General features: G+C 34.2%; 1 protein-coding gene across 1 annotated transcript; it reads left to right on the forward strand.

The window, feature by feature from the left end:
• LOC109832294 (transcription factor bHLH113-like) lies at positions 2,981 to 14,465 on the forward strand. The gene is made up of 7 exons (XM_020399716.1): positions 2,981 to 3,016; positions 3,134 to 3,302; positions 3,555 to 3,626; positions 3,744 to 3,809; positions 3,939 to 4,004; positions 4,112 to 4,165; positions 14,202 to 14,465. Exons 2-7 carry the CDS (start codon positions 3,147 to 3,149, stop codon positions 14,346 to 14,348), a joined length of 561 nt encoding a protein of 186 aa, XP_020255305.1. The 5' UTR covers positions 2,981 to 3,016; positions 3,134 to 3,146; the 3' UTR covers positions 14,349 to 14,465.

Here is a 15,466-nt window from a genome sequence, read left to right on the forward strand (position 1 = left end):
TATTTATTTGATTAAGATTCTTGTATAAAGATATAATTAGAGATAGATATAGCATCTTTTTATAGAATAAACTAGTGTGTGCCCCGTGGAATGCAAGACCTTCCCTTTTTTTTATTAGGGGCTGTTTGGTTCGCTATTATAAGGGGTGGAAAACTCAGAAAACCCCTCCACGTCAGATTTTTAGCCCTCCACGTCAGCGTTTTTGTTTCCGTCCATTTCTTTGTGCCGTTTTGGTTCGCTCGAATGGAAGAGGGAAAACTCTGCTGAAATCGCCGCCAACTAAGATTTTTTTCCCTCTCCGATTTCCTTCCCCAACCAAGTGAAATTGATGAAAACTCTGCCACGTCAGATTTTTTTTCCTTCTCTGCTTTGTTTACAAAAGTTTTCCTTTTTTTTTCTATGCGAACCAAACACAAGAAAAATAAATACATTGGTTTCCCACCATTTTTATGTGCGAACCAAAGCAAAACAATCTATTTCTTGGAAAAGTTTAGAAAACTCAAAACTTGTGTTTCTTTACATGGAATTGCATTTCTCTATATCAAGGAAACGAACCAAACAGCCCCTTACTACAATAATCTTTTTTTTGTTGCTACAGTTTTTTAGATGCGATAGTGATATTTTTTAAATATTATAGTGTCGCACCTCTAATATAGTAATATATTTTAAAATGCTACTATAATATTTTTTTAATAATGATACAGTATCTCGCATATACTACAATAATATTTCTCTGAAAATACTATAATAATAAATTACTGTAGCATAATAGTGTTTTCGGCACCTGCTACAGTAATATTCCTTTGAAAAAGTATTATGATAAATTACTATATTATTTACTGTAGCATAATAGTGTTTTTTGGATCCTCCCAGCGTTATTACATAGGAATAGACGTACCGCATCATCACCATGCTGTGGTGAAGCGAATGCCCTCGATGCTTTCTCAAGGACGCGACGTTCAATTATTTCCGGCGGCGAAAGCACAGGACTAAAAACTACAAAGCCATCCCGGGCCCAAAACCGTCCTTTCTAGAACCTCGCACCCAAACAAAAACGAGCAACAGGTAGAGTGGAAAAAAAAAAATAAGTGAACGAGAGAAAAAAGCGCACAAGAGAGCCCAATGAGCAGCCCCAGCCCATTATTTTACTAATCTTGTACCAGCTCAGTGGGCCCTCATGGTAAAAGCTTCGACTAGCACAGTGGGGCCCTGATTGAATTTATTTAACACACTATCGGGTATAAAAGTACCAAGGCTTATTGGATTAGCATACCTACGCTAAATCCGCATCCGAGTTGTTTAGTAGGCGGGTCAAGTACCCCCCGTCCGTGGTCCATTCCATGTGCCCCTGAACGAACGGATATATACGTTATCGATCTGGATCTTTATGCAAATTTAGTAGTTTAGATTAGAAGAAGAGTATCCGAGCCCTAATAGAACCCAAAAGGGGGAAGTCCTCAAGCAACCACCAAGTAATTAAATTGCACCCGTTGATCCACTTCAGGACCGATTGGTTCACAAGGTATTGCTAGTGTTAACTAAAATTACGATTTACATAAGATATAATTATAGTTGTCACCACTTGTTTCGGTTTTGGATTGTCTTTATCGTAAAATAAAGATAGGAAGTTTATTTCTTTAATTATAAGCATATATTATTTAGTCGGCAATTACAATCGCTTCTTGAGTGAAAATAGGAACACGTGAAAAATGAAAAGGTTTTGATAAATGTTACGTTATAAATGAGGGGAAATTGCTTCTAGCCCACAAAATAACTCCAGGTATCTTCCCCCCACCCAAGACTTTTTCAAAGCATTTAAACACTTCATTTTTCTTATGAGTTAGTTGTTAAAGTAATGAGTTTGTTGTTAAGGTTATGAGTTGGTTGTTAAGGTTATGTGAATTGGTTGTTAAAGTTATGAGTTGGTTATTAAAGTTATGAGCATGTTGCAAAGGTTATGAGTTGATTGTGAAGCTTATGAGTTGATTGTTAATGTTATAAGTTGGTTATGAAGGTTATGAGTTGGTTGTGAACTTCGGTAATGAGTTTGTTATTAAAATCAACTCATAACATTCACAACCAACTCATAACGTTCACAACCAACTTATAACCTTAACAACCAATTCATAACATTCTTTCACAACTAACTCATAACCTTAACAACAAACTTATTATAGTAGAATATCAACAATATTTAAATTTACAAACTCTGTTTTAATCTCAAGTCATCGATTTCAAAAATTTATAATAATATGTAAAATAACAAAAAATATAGTACTCCGATTCAACCATGTCCAGATCTTGATCTTAGCTTCTCTTTGAAGTTTACATCGGGAGTCGCCGGAGCTCCCGTTTTTTTCTTGGGAACAACGACATTGAATCCATCGCAACTCACCTCAGTTCCGCCAGCGCCGTCGAATTGACGCTCTGTCCTTTGCTTGTCACCAACGTCTTCAAGATCGTTGTGTTCTTCGCCTCATGAATGAACGCCAGGAAAGCTCCATCACCGATGTGACGCCATTGGAAGAATTTGGAGGGAACTAGAATTTATTTTCCCCCCGAAACTCATTTCTAATCATGCCTACAGTGACATCATAAAAAAGAAAGGAGGGGAGGGGGTATTATAGTCTTCAAATATTTGAAAGTGTTTGGTTTTGTCTTTTGAGGGCTAAAAGAATTGTGGTTTTACTTTAAGGGTTTTGAGAGCTTTGAAAAAGTCTTGGGTGGGGGATATACTTGGAGTTATTTTGGGGGCTAGAAGCAAATTTCCCTAGAAATAATTCACAAATTCCATTATCACAATAATCTTCTTACAACGACAATTATTAAAAAACACATTTTCTTAAATAAAATTTGCAATTAAATTGACTATAAATTGACTTAACAAAAAAGATTTGTTTTTTAATTGGGATTAGAAAAAAATAAATTTATATTAAATAAACAATGGTCGAAACTAATTTTTTTCCCCACATGATGAGAATAGGCTCTTCATCATTAGGGTCTCCAAAAGAGGAAGGTAGCCTCTCGCTCTCTTTTCTGCTCTCTTTCTAGAGCTCAACAGGTGGGGGCAAAGAGTTTGGTTTTTGTTTTTGTCCTTTTAATTAGTTTAATTAAAACCCATTTGTTTTTAAAGGCTACTGAGTTTGATGGAATCAGAGGAGGCGAGTTTCATGGAGCTTTTGGGTTCAGAGTTACTCTATCTTGCTCCTGACCATGGAGTTTGTGAGAAACTCAGTCTTAATTCCTCTTTAACCTTCACTCAGAGTTCTTCATCCTCTTCAACAACAAGTAGTACTGCTGAGGTATATACCAAATATTTATCTTTATTTTTTTTCAATTTACATGCATTTTAGCAAAGACAACTTAAAAATTATTCAGTGAACCATGCTTAGAAAAGAAAGAATTATAAGTTTGATGTAATAATCCACAAATTTCTAATAATTTTATCCACTTTTTGGATCACCAATTGTCTAGCAGACACAATCGTTGAATAGTTTATCTAGACTTTCATATAACCAAGTCTCTCTTAAAATCATAATCTCATTGTTGTTTAGGAGGTGACCACTGAAACAAAAGCTCACAAGAAGCAGAAGAAAGGGCCATCAGCTTATCTGAGTACCATCAAGGTTTTTGATTCTTTTCTGTTTCCTTAAGCTTTTAAATTGTTTTGAATTTTTTTTGGGTTACTTGTATATCATTTGAAGAGTGTATTTAATGGATTTATGGATGATACTTGTCAATAGGTAAAAAAGGATAAGTTGAGAGACAGAATCTCAACACTGCAGCAGCTGGTTTCACCCTTTTGCAAGGTTTAATGTTTTGTTCTCATTTTTTTTTTGAAGATTGAATAAATAAATAAATTAAAATTTCTACTACTAGGTTTTTTTTATTAATTTGTTTTCATTTAATTTGACTTTGACTTTGACTGGGTAGTTCAGTCTGACACTGCCTCAGTGCTGCATGAAGCTCTTGGATATATTAAGTTTTTGCACGACCAAGTTCAAGTAAATTTATTCTCCCTCCCTCAAAATTTTCTTTTCAATTTCTCTTCTAGTTTAAAGTTTTCAAACTTTTATTTTTCAAATTTTTTATGTTTCATTTTTTCTGCCAGGTTCTGAGTTCACCATACCTGCAGCCAAGCCTGCCAAAGACTGCAAGCCTTCAGGTAAATAGACTAATTCTCTGATTTCTCTTGTATTTCTTTCTACCTCTTTCCTGTGAAGTTGCTATATTTGTGAAATGGAGACAGATTCTTTGGTTGACCCAATTTGAAGCCTATTGACTGTAATAAAAGTTATTAAATAATTTCTTTGTTAGTAATAGTGTTTAGTCTAACAAAATTAGTCGGTTTGGTAATTTTCAGTTTTTTATACACAATTTTCTTGATAGCCAGTTCTAGTCTAGCAAAATTGGTTTAGTAATTTCTTGATCGGTTGGTATATTATTTTCAAGTGCACATACTTAACCAAACTTAAGTTGTCTTTATTAGTGATTTAATAGTGCTGATACACTAATTTATATTAATTTATATCTATACTAATTTATATCTATATATACTAACATATAAAAAACATTATGGGGTAGTGAAATTTTAGAGGAATGAAGGGCATTTGATCGCTTCCTATTTTAGTTGAGGGTAAAATGATAATATTTCAAGAGAGATTTTTTTTTCATTTCCTTTCTTTTCCTCTCTTATTTCTAGAACTTTCTAAATAGAAAAGAACTTGAACTCACACAGTTAAAATTGTAATTTGAACTCGCATAATTAAAATTGTGATTTTTCAAGAGAAATTTTTATTTCGTTCTTGTCTTTTTTTTCCTTTCTTATTTCTAAACATTCGAAATCATGAAATGATTATACTCATATACTTAAATTGCAATATCTCAATTTTTCTTTTTTTAATCATTACTCCAATTATATTATCTTCAATAAGAAATCTACCCAACAAAATTGTGTAAGAATAAATTTAATTGTTAAATACCAGTTTATGATACATTTTCTACATAGAACCTTATAATAAATTTACATGAATTAAATGATCTTCAAACTATAAATATGTCAATATAAGATAAATTGTAACAATTTAATATTATTTCAAGCTTGTCGCATGTGTCATTGTACTAGTATACAAAATACATAGTGAAGGCAGGAGAAAAGTTGAATGATTTTGGAGGACATGTCCCTATTTCAACTATAGTTTTTCAACTATAATTAAGAGGACAAAAATGTAATTTTATAAGGGAGATTTTTTCTTGTTTCCTTTTCTTTCTTTTTCTTCTAGAACATTCCAAATCATATCATGACATGCATGATATGAGTTGCCGTGCGAGCACCCTTTGGTCGCGGAATTACCAAAAGGTGGGTTGAGAAGAAGACAACTAAAACATAAGAACAATTCAGTATGGCGAAGGAATTTACCTTCTCTAGATTATGAAGAATCAATTATTACAAATCTCTCCCTCAGAATCTCACTAGAATCGAGAACAACCTCTCAATCCTCTCTAAACCCTAATACAAATATTAGAATCTCTCTCTTTGATCTAAGATCTCCAATATGATCTAAGCTGATGTGTAGAAACCCTAAACAACCCCTTTATATAGGTGTACAAACGTGGATGGCAATCTGGTAAATAACCAAGCCCAAAACCAACAGGAAAACGTGTAAATAGAGTCCTTAACGAATCTGGAAAGCTCCGATGAGTCGACTCATGAACAGTTATGAGTCGACTCATGACCTCATATAAGTCGACTCATAACTGATGAGTCGACTGGTCAGAAACTTTTTGCTAACAGGGCTTGAGTTCTTGAGTCGACTCATGACAGGCATCAGTCGACTCAACCTGATGAGTCGACTCATGTACATGTATGAGTCGACTCACAGGCTGAAATCTGGATTCTTCGAATCTGCTGCTCGTCGTTTCGTTCCACTGGTCAGAAACTTTTTGCTAACAGGGCTTGAGTTCTTGAGTCGACTCATGACAGGCATCAGTCGACTCAACCTGATGAGTCGACTCATGTACATGTATGAGTCGACTCACAGGCTGAAATCTGGATTCTTCGAATCTGCTGCTCGTCGTTTCGTTCCACGCTGCCACCTGCATTCCACTGTACTGTTTACACCCCTATTCTCATGCTATCATGAGAATCATCTATCCTCAAGCTCCCATGAGGATTGCTAAGATCTCGAAGAGAAGATACACCCGTATCAGGGGTCCCCTCTTTAGGAACTTGAAGTTCCGTTCAAGTTAGAACTTTTGCTGAGGAAACTCTCGAGCTCCTCCATCTTGTCTGCACCACCTGGCCTTGCTAGGAATCCGGTCTCGACGTCTGATCGGAAATAACTCATTCGTCCCCCGTCTCGTCGTAGTCACCGTTCGCTCTAAGTTGTAATCATTTGTCGATGGCTTTTCTGGAAGTCTAATGCACAGCGAGACAAACTTCTTGCTAGCATTCACTAGTCTCTTCGCTCGCGTCACCGTCCCCAAGCTTGTCTCCCTCGGAAGAGATGCCGAACGAAATATGAACTTTTCACCATCCTTAATGAAGGTGTACTTCTGAGCCCGCCTCTCGTAGATCGCGTATCTATCCCATAAGTACGGATTACCCAGTATAATCTGACAAACATCCAATGGAACGACGTCGCACGTGACCTCGTCAATATACGACTCGTGGAGTGCAAATCTGACAGTGCATTGATCAACTACACTCAGTTTCTCCTCCTTCTGAATCCACCCCAATGGATAAGGCTTCGGATGCTTGACCGTCTTCAGACCTAGCTTCTGAACTAATGCCTCGGATATCAAATTCTTCTCGCTGCCCGAATCAACAATAGCATCAACCAAACTGGTCTTTACTTACAACTTAAGAACAAAGAGTTGCTCTCTCAAGTCGTCGTCCTCTTTCGTGGTCTGCTTTCCCGCTATAAGGTTAAGACTGCTGTTGGGCTCTGTCATCCCCGGGACTTCTTTCGGACCTTGAGCTATCATGTATGCTTTTTTTCTCCTCCTTCTTCTTCAACCCTCTTGGCTTGAGATAAGGATACTTCTCCCAGCACCGATCAGCTGTGTGTCCTGTCTTCTCGCAGTGACTACAAATCAGCCCTGTTTTCCCTGGATCACCCTTCTTCTTCTCCTCCTTAGATTGAGAACCACTAGACTCGCCTCCCGTCTATTTGGAGTCTCCCTTAGCCTCGTTGCCCTTCTTTTGCTTGCCCTCGAGGGCAATAGCCTTCACGCTCGCCTCTGTAATTGATTCCATCGTGAATAGCTTCATCTCCTTTCGGATGTAATCGCTCAATCCCGCCATATACTTCATAAATACGGAATATTCCTCTGTCGTAATGTTAAGGACCATCGCTTGCTGCTGAAACTCCGTGGTGTATTCTTGAATGGTTTGATTGACCCTTTGGTGCAAACCGTACCACTTGTACCAACGCTCTTCAAGGAATCCCACCGGGTAGAACTGCTTCTTCAGTAACTCATTGAACTTGTTCCACGATACCGCCTTCTTCTCCTGCTTGCAGTAGGATTTCCACCACGTCAACGCGTGCCCTGAAAGCTTCAAAGTCGCGAACACAATCTTCTTTTTTGACGAATAGTCATAAAGAGTAAAATACGTCTCCATCCGCTCGATCCAGTCATCAAGCCTCTCAACGTCAACACTCCCATCATAAACATGAATCTACACCTTGAATTCAATTTTCAGATTCTGATAAGAATTCTTACCCCTTTGATGCAATGCAGCCTTAACGGTCTCCTCCTCCTCGTCGGAATCTAAATCTACTCTCTTCACATCGGACTCAATAATTTTCTTCGAAGAAGATTTACCTTGTTTGCCACCTCCATGGATAAGACTGACGAGTTGTGTGAGAGTCGAACCTATCGTCTCGATCTGCTTCTCCAATGCATCAATCCTCGTAGAATTGTCTCCTTCAGCCATCTTCTTCCTCCTTAAAACCTGGACTCCTTCCAATAAAATAAGGATCTCGCCAAGCTTCTTGTATTACGATCGAGTAAGGACCATACACAGGATACCCCTTCATCGGATCTGATTGCTCTGATACCAACTTGATACGAGTTGTCGTGCGAGCACCCTTTGGTCGTGGAATTACCAAAATGTGGGTTGAGAAGAAGACAACTAAAGCATAAGAACAATTCAGTATGGCGAAGAAAAATACATTCTCTAGATTATGAAGAATCAATTATTACAAATCTCTCCCTCACAATCTCACTAGAATCGAGAACAACCTCTCAATCCTCTCTAAATCCTAATACAAATATTAGAATCTCTCTCTCTAATCTAAGATCTCTAAGATGATCTAAGCTGATGTTTAGAAACCCTAAACAACCCCTTTATATAAGTGTACAAATATGGATGGCAATCTGGTAAATAACCAAGCCCAAAACCAACAGGAAAACGTGTAAATAGAGTCCTTAACGAATTTGGAAAGCTCCGATGAGTCGACTCATGAGCAGTTATGAGTCGACTCATGACCTCATATGAGTCGACTCATAACTGATGAGTCGACTGGTCAGAAACTTTTTGCTAACAGGGCTTGAGTTCTTGAGTCGACTCATGACAGGCATCAATCGACTCAACCTGATGAGTCGACTCATGTACATGTATGAGTCGACTCACAGGCTAAAATCTGGATTCTTCGAATCTGCTGCTCGTCGTCTCATTCCACGCTTCCACTTGCGTTCCACTATACTGTTTTACACCCCTATTCTCATGCTATCATGAGAATCATCTATCCTCAAGCTCCCATGAGGATCGCTAAGCTCCCGAAGAGAAGATACACTCGTATCAATGCATATGGAATAAGACAAACATTCATCATATTTTAGATTAGAAAAGGAATAAAAAATTAATAAGTTTATTAAAAAAAACGATAAGTATCCATCTACACTGCTCTATAAATGGAATAATGAAAATAGTGAAAACTGTAAAAATAATATGGACATTGAGTTTATAGTGGTCTTCTTTTCAAAACAAAATTAATATTGCAATAGCAAAAACTTTTTCATATCACATGCATTTACACGTGCTAAATTTTTAGTATAAAATTATAACCCTTAATTGTCACCCAACTGTTAAGTTTTGGTACAGTCGAAGTTTTGACATAGTGGCATGGATATTTGACTTAGTGCCAGAGGGACTCATGTTCCAATTCCATAAATTTAAATTAGAAATTTTAATTAAAAAAATTTATATAGATGCATGAGCCTAGATTTCAAATCATAAAATGGACAATCAACTGACAAGGAGCATGCTAGAGTATAGAACTACAACCCTTACACTTATCGCAACCACAATATTAGAATTTTGGTGTAACGGCAAGATCCTTTAAGTATCACTCATTGTCTCTCTACTTTTTTTGCCATTTAAAACTTGTGATGTACAAATGCAGTTGCCGAGGCAGATGCCCCGACCCCCCCCCCCAAGGTGGCGCTAGGTAGAAGAGTTGCCGAGCTTGGGGGTGGAGTGGCGTAGGTAGGAGTGGAGCTTGGGTGTGGAGGGTCCCTTAATCTTCTTTTAAAAAAATACTAAATCAATTATATTAGTCAAATATTAATGTTTTTACACAAAAACTTCGAAGTTATGGCCTGGGTTGAGAGTTATAGTTTAGGGTTTTCTTAGAAACCACCTTAAAAATGGAGTAATCGTACGGAAACCATTTTTTATTTTTATTTTATATATAAATCATCTTTAAAGTTGGCTTTTATTGCAATTAATCACATGCCAGTGAAATTCTTCACTTAAAACCCAAAGTTACCCTTAAAAAACTCTCATTCAATATACATGACTCACCTTTTTAATGTTTAGGTTTTGTTAGGACACAACTCACATACATTGAACTTGAATGTTTTAAGCTTATTTTTGGTTGTTTAGTGAAAATTTGACAAGGAGATTGTTGATTGCAACAGAAACCAACTTTAAAGGTAAGTTATGTATAAATTAAAAATGAAAGGTGGTTTTCATATAATTATCCTGTGGTTAAGGTGGTTCTAGAAAAACCCTTATAATTTTATATTCTAACATACCCGCACTTTCTGCAGATTAAGCACCTTTTTATGGTCAAAACTTGTACTCACACTGCAGTATCAACTGTATAAATCCGCTTTAAATTCATGGCCTCTCATGTTTGAATCTTGGCATCAAAGCTCTGAAATTGTGGTGAAGATTGAAGGTTATAAACTTATAATTTTATACTCTTATAACAATATTAATAATCACATTTGATAATATCATGATTCTAAAGAGAGAAGATAGGCCTCAAACTTGCAAACCCCAACCAAATACCATATACGAAATCATTATTTACAAAAAGAAAAAAGTACTCTCAACTTTAAAAGTATAATATGAATTAATACAGACTTGGGTGTTTAATATCAAAATATGAAGACTTGGGGACTAATATTGAAATATGAAGATTTAAAGGGCTAATTTCAAAATACTTAAAAATTTTGGAGAACTAATTAAAAAATATGATGAGATGGGAGACTATCAAAGTATGAAAATATTAAAGTATAAAAAATTTTGTGGACTAAAATAAAAAACTCATCTAAATGGGCCATTGGGTATGGGCTGAGCACGGTTTGGTTCGGATCGGTTTTTACCAAAATTTGAACAACCGAACCGAACCACATATAATTCAAAACCGAACCAAACCATTGCAAGTCGGTTCGGTGCGGTTCGGTTCGGTTTGTTCGGTTCTAACTTTATTTTCAGAATGACTTAAACACTAGACTTGTCAAATGCTAAATCAAATAAAATATATCGTGACGGGTAAGTGATCCCATGAATATTAAATTGTAGTATTTCAGGGGTTGCCGACTTAATTTGGAAAAACAAGAGGGGGAAAAAGGAACAAAATCATCATCCATGAAAACATATATACCAGAAAACAAATTAAGGATCGTTAATCATCATCCATGAAAACATATATACCAGAAAACAAATTAAGGATCGTTATCAAAGCACAAACTCAGAAATCATAAGTAAGGATCGTTATCAAAGCACAAACTCAGAAATCATAAGAGAATAGGAGTGCATAAATGAACATGAAACTAAGAGGTTGATATCTCAACTTACTAGCTACTGTATCCAAGGAAATAAATCAAAATTAAAGAATAATCACAGTCAGAAGCTTGAAGAAGAGCAAAAGATAAAGTTTATACCTCGACCTCGGCGACGGGATGGGTGTGAGTGTCCCCCTCAAAGCCGGAGACAGATGCTGAGCCTGAGGAGATGTTTCGACCTTGGTCATGAAGACCGCGGAAGTGAGAAAGAGGAAGAGGAAGTGAGAGAGGTAGACCGTGGAACTGAGGACTGAGGAGTGAGAGAGAGAGAGAGAAGAACAAAGGAGGCGGCTAGCAAAGGGGGAAGGGAAGTTTATGTGTTTAGGGTTTGAGAGTTGAGACTTTGTCTTTGGGAACGGGTCGGGTTTGAGCAGAATGAGTATTTTTAGACCATGGGGTATTCGGTCGGTTCGGGTTGAAAAGTTTTCAACCCGACCCGAACCGTCCTACTCCTAAAACTGATTTTTTGGGGTCGGGTCGGGTTTTGCTTCGGTCGGTTTTTTCGGTTTGGACTGAACCGTGCTCAGCCCTAGCGTATGTGCAGTCTAATCACATAAAAAAGGTAGTGCTTCTAATCTCATGACCTACTTACGCTAGATAACCATGCTCATAAGACCGTGTGTGTTTTTTGGGAGGAGGGAGAAGGAAGGGGGGTAGGGGGCACATGACCCCCCTCCTACCCCGGGTACCATTTAAGAGCGATGCAATGTTATAGTTGAGGAGTTGGTATGGAAAAACATTGATTTTATCTAAATCTATGGTTCCGTTAAGAGACAGTTACATAAGGACAAATTATGAGGATCGTTACAAGTTTGGAGTCCTCATATTCATTTTAGACATGGCAATGATAGAGAAAAAGGAAGATGAATAGGATAATTAATAATAGGAAAATGTGAAGTTACGGTAGCATTTAGATACCATAGTGTTTTTAGTGTTTCCATGGTGTTTTTACCAAAGACAAAACATAATGTGTTTGGAAACCATGGCATTTTTGTTAGGCTGCAATATCAAAAACTAAAAACACAACACATATTTCAAAACACCAAAAATATGTTTCAAGTTTGGTGTTTGTGTATTGAGTTTTAAGGGTGTTAATACAATGTCTCACATAGTGCATTAATAATATATTTTTAATATAATATATTCATTGCAAAACATATAATATAATATAATATAGTATTAAATTATATTATTTAGTATGTTACATTATAACATTAGTTTCCGAATATATCAATATTATGTTTAATACCATTAATTATTAATATATATAATATTATAATTAATATAATATAATATTTATATTTCAAATTCTATTATAACTATATATATTAATAGTAGATAATAATAAATTGACTATATAAATAAAAATATAGTAATAAAATAAAAATATATTCTATTTGAATTAACATATATTATATGATATGTTAGTTACGATACTTATATTACATTATTTAAATAAATTAAATTATAATATTATATTCCTAATATATCAAACACAATGTTAATATCATTAATTAATAATACATATAATATTATATACTAATATAATATAAATAATTAGTAGTGTTAACACTATTATATATATTATATATATTAAATTAATAGAAAATAAATAATAAAAGAACAATATATTTATAAAACAATAGATAATGATTTATTATTAATAAATAATCCTATAGTAATGATATAATATTAAATTATATAACAAAAAAGTAATATATTATATTATTTAATTAATAAAATATATTATTAATGTATTAAAATTTTATATAATATATTAAAATTTTTTAATATGTTATGTAATAATAATATAATAACTCCTATAAGAATAAAAGATTATATATTAATATATGCAATATATTCATAATATATTATATAATACATAATAATATATTACATTATAAATTAATGACAAAACAATCATATATTATAAAGTAAATAACTTATTAATGATAAATTACATATATTATAACAAATATTGATATAATAATAATATCATAAATATAATAATTTTATATTATATTATAAAAGGAAAATGCTAATACATTATTATTTATAAAAAATAATGTATTAATGACAATAACATATTTAACTAAAAAATAATTAAATATGTTAATATTTGAAAATAATATTTAAGTATTATGATATACTACATATTATAAATATGTACAGTATATAATATTATAATCTATTAGTTGTATAATATTATAATATCTTAATTGTATTATAAAATATTAGTTAAAATAGATTATATTATAATTAATATTTAATATATTAATAAAATGTTTAATATTAATCTTATAAAAGGTCAAAACTATTGTTGGCAAAAAAACATTTGCCATGGTGTTTTGAAAATACTTTTGAAGAAAAACGCAATGGTGTCTTGAAAACACCACACCAAAATCACCGTGGTATCCAAACATATTTGAGGGACTGTTTTGGTTGTTTTCCAAGAAATATAGGAAAATGAGCTTTCACCCATGGAAAAGAAAGGGTAAAAATTGATTTCTTAGCAATCCTATTGTTTAGATAGAAACTCAAGATGGAAATACATTCTTGATAGAATTCTTATAGCATGGTTAACAGAAATTAACACTCCTTTACATACTAAAACGAGATTGAATTAGATTGTGCATACCTTCTTCTATTGTTGAATGCAATAAACACTGAATTACCGATAATTGTTCTTCCTTGTCCACTCCACAACACAAAACCGAAATTGATGGATTATTATCACAGGACTTTATTCATTGATCATTCATTGATCATTATATTTGTGTGTGGACAAGTGATTCCCTTTATAGAACTTCCACCATCAAGGAGTTCATAACTACCCAATGTAATTACGATTTAAAACTACCAAAGTAGTTAAATTTAAAATTCAAATTTAAATTGATATCAATGTCATATAATAGAATATGAAGAGTCAATATTCTAACAATTCTCTCTTAAACAAGAGCGCCCCCCCAAACTCCAATTCGTAGTTCCACGCTATTTACTTGTCAAATGGGCATCACAAGGCATCAAATGTTGTAGAAAGATTTCTGATTTGTTGTTTAAAAAGTTTACTTAATAAATTTTTTTTCTGACCATAGTTGTGAATTTAAATTGAATGACAGGATGAAGAACAGAGGACAAGCGATTTGAGAAGCAGAGGGTTGTGCCTCGTTCCTATCTCTCGTACAGAGAACGTGGCAAATGACAACGGCGCTGATATTTGGTCTTCTTCTACCTTTAGAGGAAGCATCAACCTCTACTCTACTTGAAACACTGAGAATTAGAGCACTCTTTGGTTTTTGCTACCACTATTTTTGCATAAAAAAGAAGGAAACGGTTGATTTTGTGAAAAAATTCTTCATCAAAGAGTGACTTTTTTACGTGAAGTAAGTTTGCCTTCGGTAGGAGGCGTTGGGGAGAAACTAGCAGAGCCCATCTCTGGTTTGAATTTTAGTAAATTATAGGGATAATTACATAAAACCCCCATGAACTTTTGAGGACTTGAAGTAAGACCCCATGAACATTTTTAATTACACTAAACCCCTCTGAACTTTTGGGAACGTGCACATAACACAAGCAGTGCAGATAAATAAGTGATTGGTTAAGAATAAGTTACTTCTAATTAAGCAGGCAGAAGGTGATCTGTTGTTGGCTTCTTCATTCTTTTATTGTCTTCAACTCCATGCTCCAAAGTTAAAATCTGCGCAATAGTCACCATATAGATGTTTATAGTAACTTGCAAATAATTTGTTTAATCAGATCGAATTTATAGGTAGAAAAGTTCTTCTAAGATTCAAGTGCGAATTTTAAAAACTTTGAGGACAAAAGTAGAAGTGCAATCGGTTTGGATATAGCTTAAAAATGATACCCATTACATACACATCAACTTACCAATCATGGTACAAATGCAAATACGTCTCAACAAGGAAAATTAATATCCATACCCTCTAGAATCGGATTGGAATACAAAAATGGATATGAGAAAAGTGTATAACATTGGATAAAAAATAATTCATAAGATACTAGAGACTTCATTAATATGCTCATTAAAACTAGAATTAATTATCTTGATCATCAAAATTAAACCTTAAATCCATCAATGTATAGATTAAAAAAATTATAACTATATTAAATAATTTCGGATAGCAATCTAGATATTTCATTAAATAGTCATGTTATTTGTCTCTGTAATGTAATCATATCCTACCTAATATTATATCAGTAACCTTATCTATATCCGAATACGAGTATATCTAGGGATACATATTTTTTTCACCATAAACATAAGTGTTCTAGAAACAATTGATGATATATTAAGTGCAAAGCAGGGGAAACTATAGGATATTTAAGTTCAATTAAGCCTTATATTTCTGAGTGAGGAGATGGA

The sequence above is a fragment of the Asparagus officinalis genome, chromosome 3, assembly GCF_001876935.1.
Source record: "Asparagus officinalis chromosome 3, Aspof.V1, whole genome shotgun sequence".
Lineage (NCBI taxonomy): Eukaryota > Viridiplantae > Streptophyta > Magnoliopsida > Asparagales > Asparagaceae > Asparagus > Asparagus officinalis.

What these genes read in the sequence shown, in the direction of transcription:
- LOC109832294 (XM_020399716.1), top strand. Translation starts at nt 3,147, where the DNA reads ATGGAATCAGAGGAGGCGAGTTTCATGGAGCTTTTGGGTTCAGAGTTA. An exon ending in TTTTGCACGACCAAGTTCAA is followed by an intron (nt 4,005 to 4,111) that starts GTAAATTTATTC and finishes TTTTTCTGCCAG; the next exon opens with GTTCTGAGTTCACCATACCT. An exon ending in CAAAGACTGCAAGCCTTCAG is followed by an intron (nt 4,166 to 14,201) that starts GTAAATAGACTA and finishes ATTGAATGACAG; the next exon opens with GATGAAGAACAGAGGACAAG.